The 13,903-nt window shown below is 52.2% G+C and overlaps 1 protein-coding gene across 1 annotated transcript in view; it reads right to left on the reverse strand.

Moving 5' to 3' along the window:
- pros1 (protein S) overlaps positions 1-13,903 on the reverse strand; it is a 93,981-nt gene that overhangs the window by 55,455 nt on the left and 24,623 nt on the right. The window contains exons 2-3 of the mRNA XM_072476015.1: positions 8,559-8,716; positions 4,739-4,763 (exon numbers count right to left, since the gene is read on the reverse strand). Coding sequence (XP_072332116.1) covers positions 4,739-4,763; positions 8,559-8,716 — 183 coding nt within the window. The remainder of the gene's footprint in view (positions 1-4,738; positions 4,764-8,558; positions 8,717-13,903) is intronic.

Raw genomic sequence — 13,903 nt, forward strand, 5'->3', positions numbered from 1 at the left:
GGTTGCTGACAGCCCCTCCCAGTCGGTAACAGAGAATCCGGATTTTTCAAACACCAGACCAGGAACCCTCTCAATAACCATTCACTCTAATCAGCAAAACTGTGGAAAACACAGAACATAACAGAGAAAATTTGTATTGTGTTCAGTGCTGGGCATCGCCCCCGAGGAAGGTTAAACACCAAACACTACAGCACACAAGGTTACGGCCAAAGTGCTGGGAAGTGGGATTAGAATGGATAGGTCCTTGATCACAGCGCACACAAGATGGGCCGAAGGGCCTTTCTGGAGAATCTCTGTCCTAGAAAACTCTGCGACTGTGAGTCTAAACTGACCTTGAAGGGACTTCATGGTCGATTGGCCAGAACAGGCTGAAGGGGTTAAATAATCAGTACATATTGTACAGGCCAGATTATATCCCCTTGTGGGCAGAAGATTAATGGGCGATCTAATCGAGGTGTTTCAGATGATTAAAAGAGTTGAGAAGGTTGATATTTCCTCTGGGGGAGGGGGGGTTGGGGGGGGGGGGGGGTGGCAGATGGGAGTGAATCGGACCAAGGGACAAAATTCGAGCCAGGTCATTAAGGGGTGATGTCAGGAACCACTTCCTCACACCCAGCGCCCGCACACCCAGCACCCGCACACCCCGCGCACCCAACACCCAGCACCCACGCAACCCCAGCACCCGCACACCCAGCACCCGCACACCCCGCGCACCCAACACCCACGCACCCCAAGCACCCGCAAACCCAGCACCCACACACCCAGCACCTGCACACCCACGCACCCAACACCCATGCACCCAGCACCCACGCAACCCCAGCACCCGCACACCCAGCACCCACACACCCAGCACCTGCACACCCACGCACCCCCAGCACCCGCACCCCCAGCACCCGCACACACAGCACCCGCACACCCAGCACCCGCTTTTTTGGAAGCAGAAGTCTCTGAAAGAATTCGCTGAGCTTTAAGACATAACGTACGGCCATCAGATGCCGTTTTTCAGCAAGGAGACATGGTATACTAAAAGAGAGACACTTCTAATGAATGGAAAGGCCAAGGGAAGCTCATAGGCATAGATGGCAAAACAATTATTTTGCAACATGGTAATCAAACTGTTAGGGTCCATTCATCAAGGATAATGGGTACAGATTACAAATTTTCAAATTTAGACAGAGCAGACAGACATGACGAGGAACCAGAGTCATCTGGTACGCATGTGTTACAGAACTATGAGGACTAATTAACTGATATAGACAGGGTTTCTGTGGAGGAACACAACACTTCTGGTGAATTAAAACAGGCCATTTTTCCAAAAGGGCAACTGCCAAAAGTTGGTACAAAAGTGACATACTTGCCTGAAGGGTCTAGTCAATGGAAGGATGCAACTATTATTAGTAGAGCAGGGAAGGCCACTGGAAAGTATAAACATTGGTTGAATGTACAGCATTCAGGGGAAGGAGTCAAGACAATGGATTGGGAAAATGAAGTTCAAAAATGGGGGGCACAGAAACGCAGTGCCAGTTCAGATAGTACATCGGATAGTGAACAGGTCCACAGGAAAATGTCGAGAACTATTGAAAGGACATCCCACAGCATAAGGGAAAGATCAAGCAGTAGCAGTACAGAACGAGATACCAGGCGGGAGAGGGGACGTAGTTTGTCAAGATCTCGGAACATGAGTAAAACTACGAATACTAATAGGAGTAGAAGCCCACATGCACGTGAGATTTTGGTGGCTTCAAATAAATTAGATGAAAAAGTTATTAAAGAAGCTAAACAGCAAGAATTGCATAGTTGGAGTGAATTTGGGGTATACACGGAAGTACCGGATAGGGGACAAAGAGCTCTATCCCACAGATGGATTTGCACGGAAAAGGTTCTTCCGGATGGAACTTATAAGGCAAAGGCCAGGCTCGTGGCAAGGGGATTTGAAGAAAACTTAGAAGATCAGGATTTAAGGGTAGATTCACCTACAGCAGGAAAGGTTATTTTAAAGATCTTCTTGGCTCTATTAGCCACAAAGGCATGGGAATGCAAATCTATAGATATAAAAGCTGCCTTTTTGCAGGGGCATCAGCTCCAGAGACATTTATCTCCGTCCTCCTAAAGAAGCAGCTAACACAGAAGGGGTACTCTGGAAGTTGAACAAATGTGCATATGGGTTAAATGATGCATCTAGAGTCTGGTATTTTTCGGTAAGGTCAGTTTTGTTTATGTTAGGCTGTTGCCAGTTGAAAGCAGATCCTGCAATGTTTTACTGGCACTATAAAGGAAATCTTTCTGGCATTTTTATGATGCATGTCGATGATTTTTTTGTGGGGTGGGACTAGTGATTTTGAAGCTATTGTAATCTCTGGTTTGAGGAAAGAATTCAGGGTTGGAAGTCAGGCTTCCGGTGCATTTAAATATATTGGACTGGAAATTGGACAGACTAAGTTAGGGGCAACTTTACGTCAGCAATCTTATTTGGAAAGCATCACCCCAATAGCAATTAGTCGTGGCCGAGTTTCACAAAACAACGCAATGGTTTCAAAGATGGAAAAAGAGCAACTGCGAAGTTTAATTGGGCAACTGAACTGGTTAGGTAGACAGACTAGACCGGACGTGAGTTTTGATGTCTTAGAGTTGAGTACAAAAATGAATGATCCCAAAGTGGAAGACCTAATAAGAGCAAATAAAGCGTAGGCCAAACTAAAAATGCAGGAGTGTGTTTTGAAGTTCCCGGTTTTAGGTGACCTTAAGCACTTGAAACTCATAGTTTATAGTGATGCGTCCTACGCAAATTCATGTGATGGGGTTTCAAGCGCAGGAGGTTTTATAATTTTCCTTTTGGGGAACAATGGTAAATGTTGCCCGCTTGTGTGGGAAACAAAGAAAATAAGGAGAGTGGTAAAAAGCACCTTGGCTGCTGAGATGTTAAGCCTTGTAGAGGCGGTGGATATGGCTTTTTATGTAAGTCAGATATTGACAGAAATTTTGGGATTAGGGTATTTGGGTAATATACCTATTGACTGTCACATTGACAATAAATCCCTGTGGGAAAATGTGCACTCTACAAAAAGTGTCAATGAAAAGAGGTTGTGGATAGACATCGCAAGTTTGAAGCAGATATTGGACAGAGGGGAAATAACAAAAATTAAATAGGTCCACAGGAGCTATCAACTGTCGGACTGTTTTACGAAAAGAGGGGCGAGTTCACAGAAACTTTTGGATATTGTTAATGAAGGCCGCTTGTTTCTGTGACTGTTTTTTTTTTCTTTCTCGTCCAAACAAAAAAAAGGGGGGCGACATCATGTGTGTGTTTTTGAGTTTCTTGAAATTTTGTTTTCACCTAATTTTTTTTTTCTCCAAGGAAGGGGAGACTGTTAAGTAATGGGTTAAGAGACATTGCAATTAGTTGTCTCATTTATGTTAAGTATCCATTAATTGACACTGATATGTAAAGGGGCTTCAGGTGGCCTCTGCCAGGTGGTGTGTTGTTAAGTGTTTTGTGCAGAGGCTGTGGAAGTGAAATAAATGGTGTTTGGTGAAAAGGAACAAGAACTTTAGACTCTTAATTTCACAGCAACTAAACTAGTCTAACACCGCGCACCCGCGCACCCAGCACCCGCACACCCAGCACCTGCACACCCAGCACCCACACACTCAGCACCTGCACACCCTGCACCCACACACCCAGCACCCACACACCCTGCACCCGCTCATCCAGCACCCACACACCCTGCACCCGCTCACCCTGCACCCGCACACCCAGCACCCGCACACCCAGCACCCGCGCACCCTGCACCCGCACACCCAGCACCCACACACGCAGCACCCGCACACCCAGCACCCGCACCCGCAGCACCCGCACACCCAACACCCACACACGCAGCACCCGCACACCCAGCACCCGCGCACCCTGCACCCGCACACCCAGCACCCACACACGCAGCACCCGCACACCCAGCACCCGCACACGCAGCACCCGCACACCCAGAACCCGCACACCCAGCACCATCACACCCAGCACCCATCACACCCAGCACCCATCACACCCAGCACCCAGCACACCCAGCACACCCAGCACCCGCTCACCCAGCACCCGCACACGCAGCACCCGCACACCCAGCACCCGCACACCCAGCACCATCACACCCAGCACCCATCACACCCAGCACCCAGCACACCCAGCACCCATCACACCCAGCACCCGCACACCCAGCACCCATCACACCCAGCACCCATCACACCCAGCACCCATCACACCCAGCACCCAGCACACCCAGCACCCAGCACACCCAGCACCCGCTCACCCAGCACCCGCACACGCAGCACCCGCACACCCAGCACCCAGCACACCCAGCACCCGCACACCCAGCACCTGCACACCCAGCACCCATCACACCCAGCACCCATCACGCCCAGCACCCATCACACCCTGCACCCAGCACACACGAAAAGCTGTTGAAGTTGGGGGGGGGGGGTCAATCGAATGTCAGAGGTGGGATTTTTGCTGGGTAGGGGATTGAGAGTCTCTGAACTAAGGTGGGTGAACAGAGTTAAAATACGGATCAGCCACGGACTAACGGGCTGGTGGTTAGGCCCAAGGGGCTGAATGGTCTCCTCTTGTTCCTCAGGCCTGCTCCAGTTCTCTCTGATTATTTCTCAAAACCATTGCCTCCAGAGAAGGTGAAATGCAATGTCTGAGTTGTTCAAACCCTAACGGCAGCATTATTTCAGAAATCAAACTTACCAAGGTACTTGGGATAAAAGTAATTCTGTGGAAAGAAGGGAAAACAGGTTTTAGGGAAAACATTCCTCAGAGTGGAATCAACCCCAGCCTGAGCCTCAGAGCGAGATCTGGTCCCTCACCCACTGTCTGCATCCTCCGAATATCAACCTCCATGGACTGGGATAGGTACAGACTCCTGAAAGCATCAGGATAATCTGACTGTCACAAGGCCTCAGGCCTCACTACCACAGCCCAGAGAGGCAATAGGTCAGCTGTGCGAGCCTCACAGGAACCCACTAACAATCCAACACCTCTTCGCACTGCTTGGTGAGGGCGACATAATCTCAGCCCAGCTGAGTGACCAGTCAGAATGACATGCTGGTCACTGGGGATGCTGCAGGAATATAACACTGACTGTCCACTTCAGAGCAGATGTCCGAAACACTTCCTCCCCACACCCGGGGACGTACACTAGACGCCTGCCATAAAGAACTGAACATTTCAAAATCTTTAGGGCTGTATTTCCAGATCCTCCCCGAGTCTCAAACTCTCTAACCCGCCCTAACAGCGTAACATCACTAAACAATCTAAAGTTAAGGTTTCTGCAAGTTTCGTCAGTGTTACATATGGGGAATTTAATCGCCAAATTTTGCACGGCAAGCTTCCACTAACAACGAGTTAAATAGACAGGTAATTTGTTTTGTTAATGTACCGACCCTCTGACAGTGCAGCACTCCCTCAGTACTGACCCTCTGACAGTGCAGCACTCCCTCAGTACTGACCCTCTGACAGTGCAGCACTCCCTCAGAACTGACCCTCGGACAGTGCAGCTCTCTCTCAGTACTGATCCTCTGACAGTGCAGCTCTCTCTCAGTACTGCCCCTCTGACAGTGCGGCGCTCCCTCAGTACTGACCCTCTGACAGTGCGGCACTCCCTCAGTACTGACCCTCTGACAGTGCGGCACTCCCTCAGTACTGACCCTCTGACAGTGCGGCACTCCCTCAGTACTGACTCTCTGACAGTGCGGTGCTCCCTCAGTACTGACCCTCTGACAGTGATGCACTCCCTCAGTACTGACCCTCTGACAGTGCAGCACTCCCTCAGTACTGACCCTCTGACAGTGCAGCACTCCCTCAGTACTGACCCTCTGACAGTGCAGCACTCCCTCAGTACTGACCCTCTGACAGTGCAGCACTCCCTCAGTACTGACGCTCTGACAGTGCAGCACTCCTTCAGTACTGACCCTCTGACAGTGCAGCACTCCCTCAGTACTGACCCTCTGACAGTGCGGCACTCCCTCAGTACTGACCCTCTGACAGTGCGGCACCCCCTCAGTACTGACCCTCTGACAGTGCAGCACTCCCTCAGTACTGACCCTCTGACAGTGCAGCATTCCCTCAGTACTGACCCTCTGACAGTGCCGGACTCCCTCACTACTGACCCTCTGACAGTGCAGCACTCACTCAGTACTGACCCTCTGACAGTACGGCGCTCTCTCAGTACTGACCCTCTGACAGTGCGGCACTCCCTCAGTACTGACCCTCTGACAGTGCAGCACTCCCTCAGTACTGACCCTCTGACAGTGCGGCACTCCCTCACTACTGACCCTCTGACAGTGCAGCACTCCCTCAGTACTGACCCTCTGACAGTGCGGCACTCCCTCAGTACTGACCCACTGACAGTGCAGCACTCCCTCAGTACTGACCCTCTGACAGTGCGGCGCTCTCTCAGTACTGACCCTCTGACAGTGCGGCACTCCCTCAGTACTGACCCTCTGGCAGTGCAGCACTCCCTCAGTACTGACCCTCTGACAGTGCGGCACTCCCTCAATACTGACCCTCTGACAGTGAGGCACTCCCTCAGTACTGACCCTCTGACAGAGCAGCACTCACTCAGTACTGACCCTCTGACAGTGCAGCACTCCCTCAGTACTGACCCTCTGTCAGTGCAGCTCTCCCTCAGTACTGACCCTCTGACAGTGCGGCACTCCCTCAGTACTGACCCTCTGACAGTGCAGCACTCCCTCAGTCGTGACCCTCTGACAGTGCGGCACTCCCTCAGTACTGACTCTCTGACAGTGCGGTGCTCCCTCAGTACTGACCCTCTGACAGTGATGCACTCCCTCAGTACTGACCCTCTGACAGTGCAGCACTCCCTCAGTACTGACCCCCTGACAGTGCAGCACTCCCTCAGTACTGACCCTCTGACAGTGCAGCACTCCCTCAGTACTGACCCTCTGACAGTGCAGCACTCCCTCAGTACTGACCCTCTGACAGTGCAGCACTCCTTCAGTACTGACCCTCTGACAGTGCAGCACTCCCTCAGTACTGACCCTCTGACAGTGCGGCACTCCCTCAGTACTGACCCTCTGACAGTGCGGCACTCCCTCAGTACTGACCCTCTGACAGTGCAGCACTCCCTCAGTACTGACCCTCTGACAGTGCAGCATTCCCTCAGTACTGACCCTCTGACAGTGCAGCACACCCTCAGTACTGACCCTCTGACAGTGCAGCACTCCCTCAGTACTGACCCTCTGACAGTGCAGCACTCCCTCAGTACTGACCCTCTGACAGTGCAGCACTCCCTCAGTACTGACCCTCTGACAGTGCGGCACTCCCTCAGTACTGACCCTCTGACAGTGCTGTGCTCCCTCAGTACTGACCCTCTGACAGTGTTGCACTCCCTCAGTACTGACCCTCTGACAGTGCAGCACTCCCTCAGTACTGACCCCCTGACAGTGCAGCACTCCCTCAGTACTGACCCTCTGACAGTGCAGCACTCCCTCAGTACTGACCCTCTGACAGTGCAGCACTCCCTCAGTACTGACCCTCTGACAGTGCAGCACTCCTTCAGTACTGACCCTCTGACAGTGCAGCACTCCCACAGTACTGACCCTCTGACAGTGCGGCACTCCCTCAGTACTGACCCTCTGACAGTGCGGCACTCCCTCAGTACTGACCCTCTGACAGTGCAGCACTCCCTCAGTACTGACCCTCTGACAGTGCAGCATTCCCTCAGTACTGACCCTCTGACAGTGCAGCACACCCTCAGTACTGACCCTCTGACAGTGCAGCACACCCTCAGTACTGACCCTCTGACAGTGCGGCGCTCCCTCAGTACTGACCCTCTGACAGTGCGGCACTCCCTCAGTACTGACCCTCTGACAGTGCAGCACTCCCACAGTACTGACCCTCTGACAGTGCGGCACTCCCTCAGTACTGACCCTCTGACAGTGCAGCACACCCTCAGTACTGACCCTCTGACAGTGCAGCACACCCTCAGTACTGACCCTCTGACAGTGCGGCGCTCCCTCAGTACTGACCCTCTGACAGTGCGGCACTCCCTCAGTACTGACCCTCTGACAGTGCAGCACTCCCTCAGTACTGACCCTCTGACAGTGCGGCACTCCCTCAGCACTGACCCTCTGACAGTGCAGCACTCCCTCAGTACTGACACTCTGACAGTGCAGCGCTCCCTCAGTACTGACCCTCTGACAGTGCGGCACTCCCTCAGTACTGACCCTCTGACAGTGCAGCACTCCCTCAGTACTGACCCTCTGACAGTGCAGCTCTCCCTCAGTACTGACCCTCTGACAGTGCGGCGCTCCCTCAGTACTGACCCTCTGACAGTGCAGCACTCCCTCAGTACTGACCCTCTGACAGTGCGGCACTCGCTCAGTACTGACCCTCTGACAGTGCAGCACTCCCTCAGTACTGACCCTCTGACAGTGCAGCACTCCACACAGGCAGTGACCCAGTGCCGCCCACATGCCCAAGTCTCTGTCTCAGGCGGGTGCGTTACGGGCACGGGTTCCATTGCACCATAAGGTCAGTTTCTTACCGTTTCTGGATCGTTCTCAAATATTTCTCTGGCTTCCTCTTTGTTGCAGAATTCTTCAATGCATTCCCGCTCCAAGGTTCCCTTTTTATGTTCCTCGAAAATTACATTTGCCCGTCGTTGTCTGGTGAGGAATTGTGATGCTCGTTGGTGCGACAAAACTGTATGTAGACAAAACATCTGTTACTCGCTCACTCAATGCCCAAACTACATTCAAAGTTCATCGACTAAAGTTTCTCCGGCTGATTTACCAATTTACAGTGTGTGTGTGTACATGTGTGTGCGTGTATGTGTGTGTGTGTACATGTGTGTGCGTGTCTGCATGCATGAGTGCATTTGTGTGCGTGCGTGTGTGCATGTGCAATCCGTAGGTAGACAGTATGTCTTAGCAGATAATGGTGAGAATGATCGGGCCATTCACACCAGCGAGACCTCACGGTCCCGCCGACTGCACATCCTTGCCACGGTTTTCCCGGTGGCAAGTGGCGCGTTCAACGGGAAACCCTACTGACAACATCAGGACCAGAAGATCCCACTGCTGAGCAGTAGCGGACCCCCCTGCTGCCGTGAAACCCGCAGTGGGTTGCATGGAAATTCCCGCCCAATGCCCTCACTGACCGCCCCCTTCAACTCTACATTCCAGCAGTGACGACACTTCAAAGGTTCGCTGTAAAGCCCATTGCCACGGATTTGGTGAGTCCACATCTGGAATATTGTGTAGATTTGGTCTCTATATTTAAGAAAGCCATGATGTGGAGATGCAGCCGCTGGACTGGGGTGGGCACAGTCAGAAGGCTCACAACTTAAATCGCAAGATAATTACAGATTCTTCACATTCCAATCTGTAATTATCGTGTAATTGTGTCTCTCCGATATATACTGTGATTGTGAACCGGCCTCCTCTTCACCCCATACAGGAGCTGCGCTCCGAAAGCTAGTGATTTAAAATCAACCTGTTGGACTTTAACCTGGTGTTGTAAGACTTCTGACTGTATTTAAGAAAGGATATACCTGCACTAGACGCGGTGCAGCGAAGGTTCACGACATTGACACCTGGGATGAAGGGATTCCTCTCTGATGAGAGGCTGAGTAAATTGGGCTTGCATTCTCTCGATTTTAAAAGAATTGAGAGGCAATCTCAGTGAAATCTACAAAATTCTGAAGGGGTTTGATCAGGTGAAAGGTGAGAATTTGTTTCCATTGGTTGAGGAATCTAATTGAGGCGAGGGGTACCACAGTGGTTAGCACTACTGCTTCACAGCTCCAGGGTCCCAGATTCAAGATCACCGAGAGGGTAAAGGGGATCTCCGAGAGGGTAAAGGAGATCTCCGAGAGGGTAAAGGAGGTCTCCGAGAGGGTAAAGGAGGTCTCCGAGAGGGTAAAGGAGGTCTCCGAGAGGGTAAAGGAGATCTCCGAGAGGGCAAAGGAGATCTCCGAGAGGATAAAGGAGGTCTCCGAGAGGGTAAAGGAGGTCTCCGAGAGGGTAAAGGAGGTCTCCGAGAGGGCAAAGGAGATCTCCGAGAGGGCAAAGGGGATCTCCGAGAGGGTAAAGGGGATCTCCGAAAGGGTAAAGGGGATCTCTGAGAGGGTAAAGGGGATCTCCGAGAGGGTAAAGGGGATCTCCGATAGGGTAAAGGAGATCTCCGAGAGGGCAAAGGAGATCTCCGAGAGGGTAAAGGGGATCTCCAAGAGGGTAAAGGGGATCTCCGAGAGGGTAAAGGGGATCTCCGAGAGGGTAAGGGGGATCTCCGAGAGGGTAAGGGGGATCTCCGAGAGGACAAAATAGATCTCCGAGAGGGAAAAGGAGATCTCCGAGAGAGTAAGGGGGATCTCAGATAGGGTAAAGGGGATCTCCGAGAAAGGGTAAAGGGGATCTCCGCGAGGGTAAGGGGGATCTCCAAGAGGACAAAATAGATCTCCGAGAGGGTAAAGGAGATCTCTGAGAGGGTAAAGGGCATCTCCAAGAGGGTAAAGGGGATCTCCGAGAGGGCAAAGTGGATCTCCGAGAGGGTAAAGGAGATCTCCGAGAGGGTAAAGGAGATCTCCGAGAGGGTAAAGGGGATCTCCGAGAGGGCAAAGGGGATCTCCGAGAGGGTTAAGGAGATCTCCAAGAGGGTAAAGGAGATCTCCGAGAGGGTAAAGGAGATCTCCGAGAGGGTAAAGGGGATCTCCAAGAGGGCAAAGGGGATCTCCGAGAGGGCAAAGGGGATTTCCGAGAAGGGAAAGGAAATCTCTGAGAGGGTAAAGGAGATCTCTGAGAGGGTAAAGGTGATCTCCACCTTTGTAATGCCCCAAGGTCTTTATCAATTCAAAGTTATGCTGTTCTGGGTTAAGAACACTTCCCCACCCACCCCCGCGATTTTTCAGAAGCTCACGAACAGAGTGATTTGAGGATTGAGTCACTGCGCTGTATTCATTGGTGACTTAGTAGTCTCCAGCCAGAATTGGGAAGAGCATCAACACCAAACTCCTGATGAATCTAGTGAAAAACACATTTGCTAAGGTCCAAATTTGATATCTGGGCCGCCCAGTGGGACATGGTCAAATGGCCCCATGAGATTCAAAAATACAGCCCCATCTGGGACTTCCCCGAAGAAGAGATTTGAAGATTTCTGGGCAGGAGCAGGTTCTGCTGTAAATTTGTGCTAAGCTTTATCAATGTGGCAGCACCACTTACAGAGCTCTTAAAAAAAGAACAAGCAGCTTAATTGGGCAAAGGATCAACCATTAAAAACCCAGTGTTAGCAGCGTCCAATTAGGACAAGCAGTTTAAACTGGCGGTGGTTGCTAAGGGCTGTGTAATTCAAAATGACAAACTTGGCCTTGAGAAACCAATGGAACATTTCTCAAGGAAATGAAATCGGAAGAAGTGCTGACCATTGGGAAAGGGACACTTAGCCTGGTGGTGGCGTTACAGCGTTTCGAGGTTTGCATTGTCAGTAATTCAGCAAAGTCAAACGGACCACAGCCCTTTGAACACTGTGGAGGGATTTTGAGATCGGAACATTTGGTTATCCCGATGGGAGTTTACCATTACAGCCATTTAACTTAACAATCATTCCCGTGGAGAGAAAATGTAATTGCAGCACGTTATCCCGAGTATAAGAGACACTTTAGGGAATAGTGGGAAGTTTTCTGGGGTATCTTCTCTGTCAATGCATGCTCTTGAAATTTTGTAATACTTAATAAGATATTGTTTTCTTTTCTTTTTAATTTCAAGTACCCAATTCTTCTTTTTTCCAAATACGGGGCAATTTAGCGCGGCCCATGCACCTCACCAGCGCATCTTTTTGGGTTGTGGGGGCGAGACCCACGCAGACACGGGGAGAATGTGCAAACTCCACACGGACAGTGACCCAGGGCCGGGATCGAACCCGGGACCTTGGCGCCACCCTCGGAATATGTAATAAGATAGAACTCATAAAAAAGGGTTGAAAAATAAAGTGTCTTTCAATTTAAATAATTTCATTTTTTAATGGGGGGGGGGGGGGATGTAGCAAGGATTCGCTTCATAACTGCAGTGACTCAAATTTAACCAAATATAATAGAATGCAATATGCCCAACAACAGGTAGAAATCTGCCTAGCAACAGGAGTAGCCAATCTACAAAAGGCAGGATGGGATGTGTCTGTTGCAGTAACAAGATAGGATCAGGCTGAATCGCCTATTAATAGAAACAGATCATCTAGACAATTGGGAGATCAATGAGGTAGACACATGCTGATGTCTAGAGTCAAGAAATTTGATCGGGGCTCAAATACAAAGAAGACAGAATCAAAGTGGGACAAAGGTATAATTGCCAGGATCCTCAGAAGCAAAGCAGGCTAGTTGACATCGAGCACCCTCAGATGCTGACAAGCCGGTTTCCAGCCAGGAGGCCAAGTTTTAAATCTATCAGCCCCCAAGTCTTAGAGACGAGGCAGGGCAGTAAACCTTTGAAAAGACAGTTTAAATACCTTCACTTGACAAAGACAAGGAGCTGGATTCTCCGTTTCAGCAGCTAAGTGCCGCCTCAAACGGAGAATTCACGGGCGCTTTACAACCCGAAAATCTGAGATAGGGAGGGGTGCAGGGGCTGGAAAAGGATACTGAGATCGGGAGGGGAGTAGGGTTGGAGGAGGTTACCGAGATAGGGAGGGTTGTGGGGAGTGGAGGAGGTTACAGAACTGGGGAGGATTGTAGGGAGTGGAGGACGTTCCAGAGATAGGGAGGGTTGTAGAGGCTTCTGAAGGTTCCAGAGATAGGCAGGGGAGTAGGGGTTGGAGGAGGTTAGAGATAGAGGGATGGAGGGAGGGAGGGTGGGGATGGAGGGAGGGAGGGCAGGGATGGAGGGAGGGAGGGAGGGGATGGAGGGAGGGAGGGCGGGGATGGAGGGAGGGAGGGCAGGGAGGGAGGGCGGGGATGGAGGGAGGGAGGGCAGGGATGGAGGGAGGGAGGGCAGGGATGGAGGGAGGGAGGGGATGGAGGGAGAGAGGGAGGGGAGGGAGGGAGGGGAGGGAGGGAGGGTTGGGAAGGAGGGTTGGGAGGTTGGGAGGGAGGGTTGGGAGGTTGGGAGGAGGGTTGGGAGGTTGGGAGGGAGGGTTGGGAGGGAGGGAAGGAGGGAGGGTTGGGTTGGGAAGGAGGGAGGGAGGGTTGGGAGGGAGGGAGGGAGGATTGTGAGGGAGGGAGGGTTGTGAGGGAGGGAGGGAGGGAGTGTTGTGAGGGAGGGAGGGTTGTGAGGGAGGGAGGGAGGAAGGGAGGGTTGTGAGGGAGGGTTGTGAGGGAGGGTTGTAGGGGAGGGAGGGTTGTAGGGGAGGGAGGGAGGGTTGTGAGGGAGGGGGGAGGTCTGTGAGGGAGGGGAGGGCTGTGAGGGGGAGGGTTGTGAGGGAGGGTGGGAGGGTTGTGAGGGAGGGAGGGTTGTGAGTGAGGGAGGGTTGTGAGATAGGGAGGGTGGTAGGGTTGTGAGGGAGGGAGGGAGAGAGGATTGTGAGGGAGGGAGGGTTGTAAGGGAGGGATCGTTGTAAGGGAGGGAGGGATCATTGTGAGGGAGGGTTATGAGGGAGGGAGGGAGGTGAGGGAGGGAGGTAGGGAGGTGAGTGAGGGAGGGAGGGAGGTGAGGGTGGGAGGGAGGTGAGGGAGGGAGGGATGGAGGTGAGGGATGGAGGTGAGGGAGGGAGGGAGGGAGATGAGGGAGGGAGGGAAGTGAGGGAGGGAGGGAGGCGAGGGAGGGTGGGAGGTGAGGGAGGGAGGGAGGTGAGGGAGGGAGGGAGGGAGGGTTGTATGGGAGGGAGGGTTGTACGGGAGGGAGGGTTGTACGGGAGGGAGAGTGGGTTGTGAAGGCTGGAGGAGGTTACAGAGATAGGGAGGGT

Source organism: Scyliorhinus torazame, chromosome 15 (assembly GCF_047496885.1).
Source record: "Scyliorhinus torazame isolate Kashiwa2021f chromosome 15, sScyTor2.1, whole genome shotgun sequence".
NCBI lineage: Eukaryota > Metazoa > Chordata > Chondrichthyes > Carcharhiniformes > Scyliorhinidae > Scyliorhinus > Scyliorhinus torazame.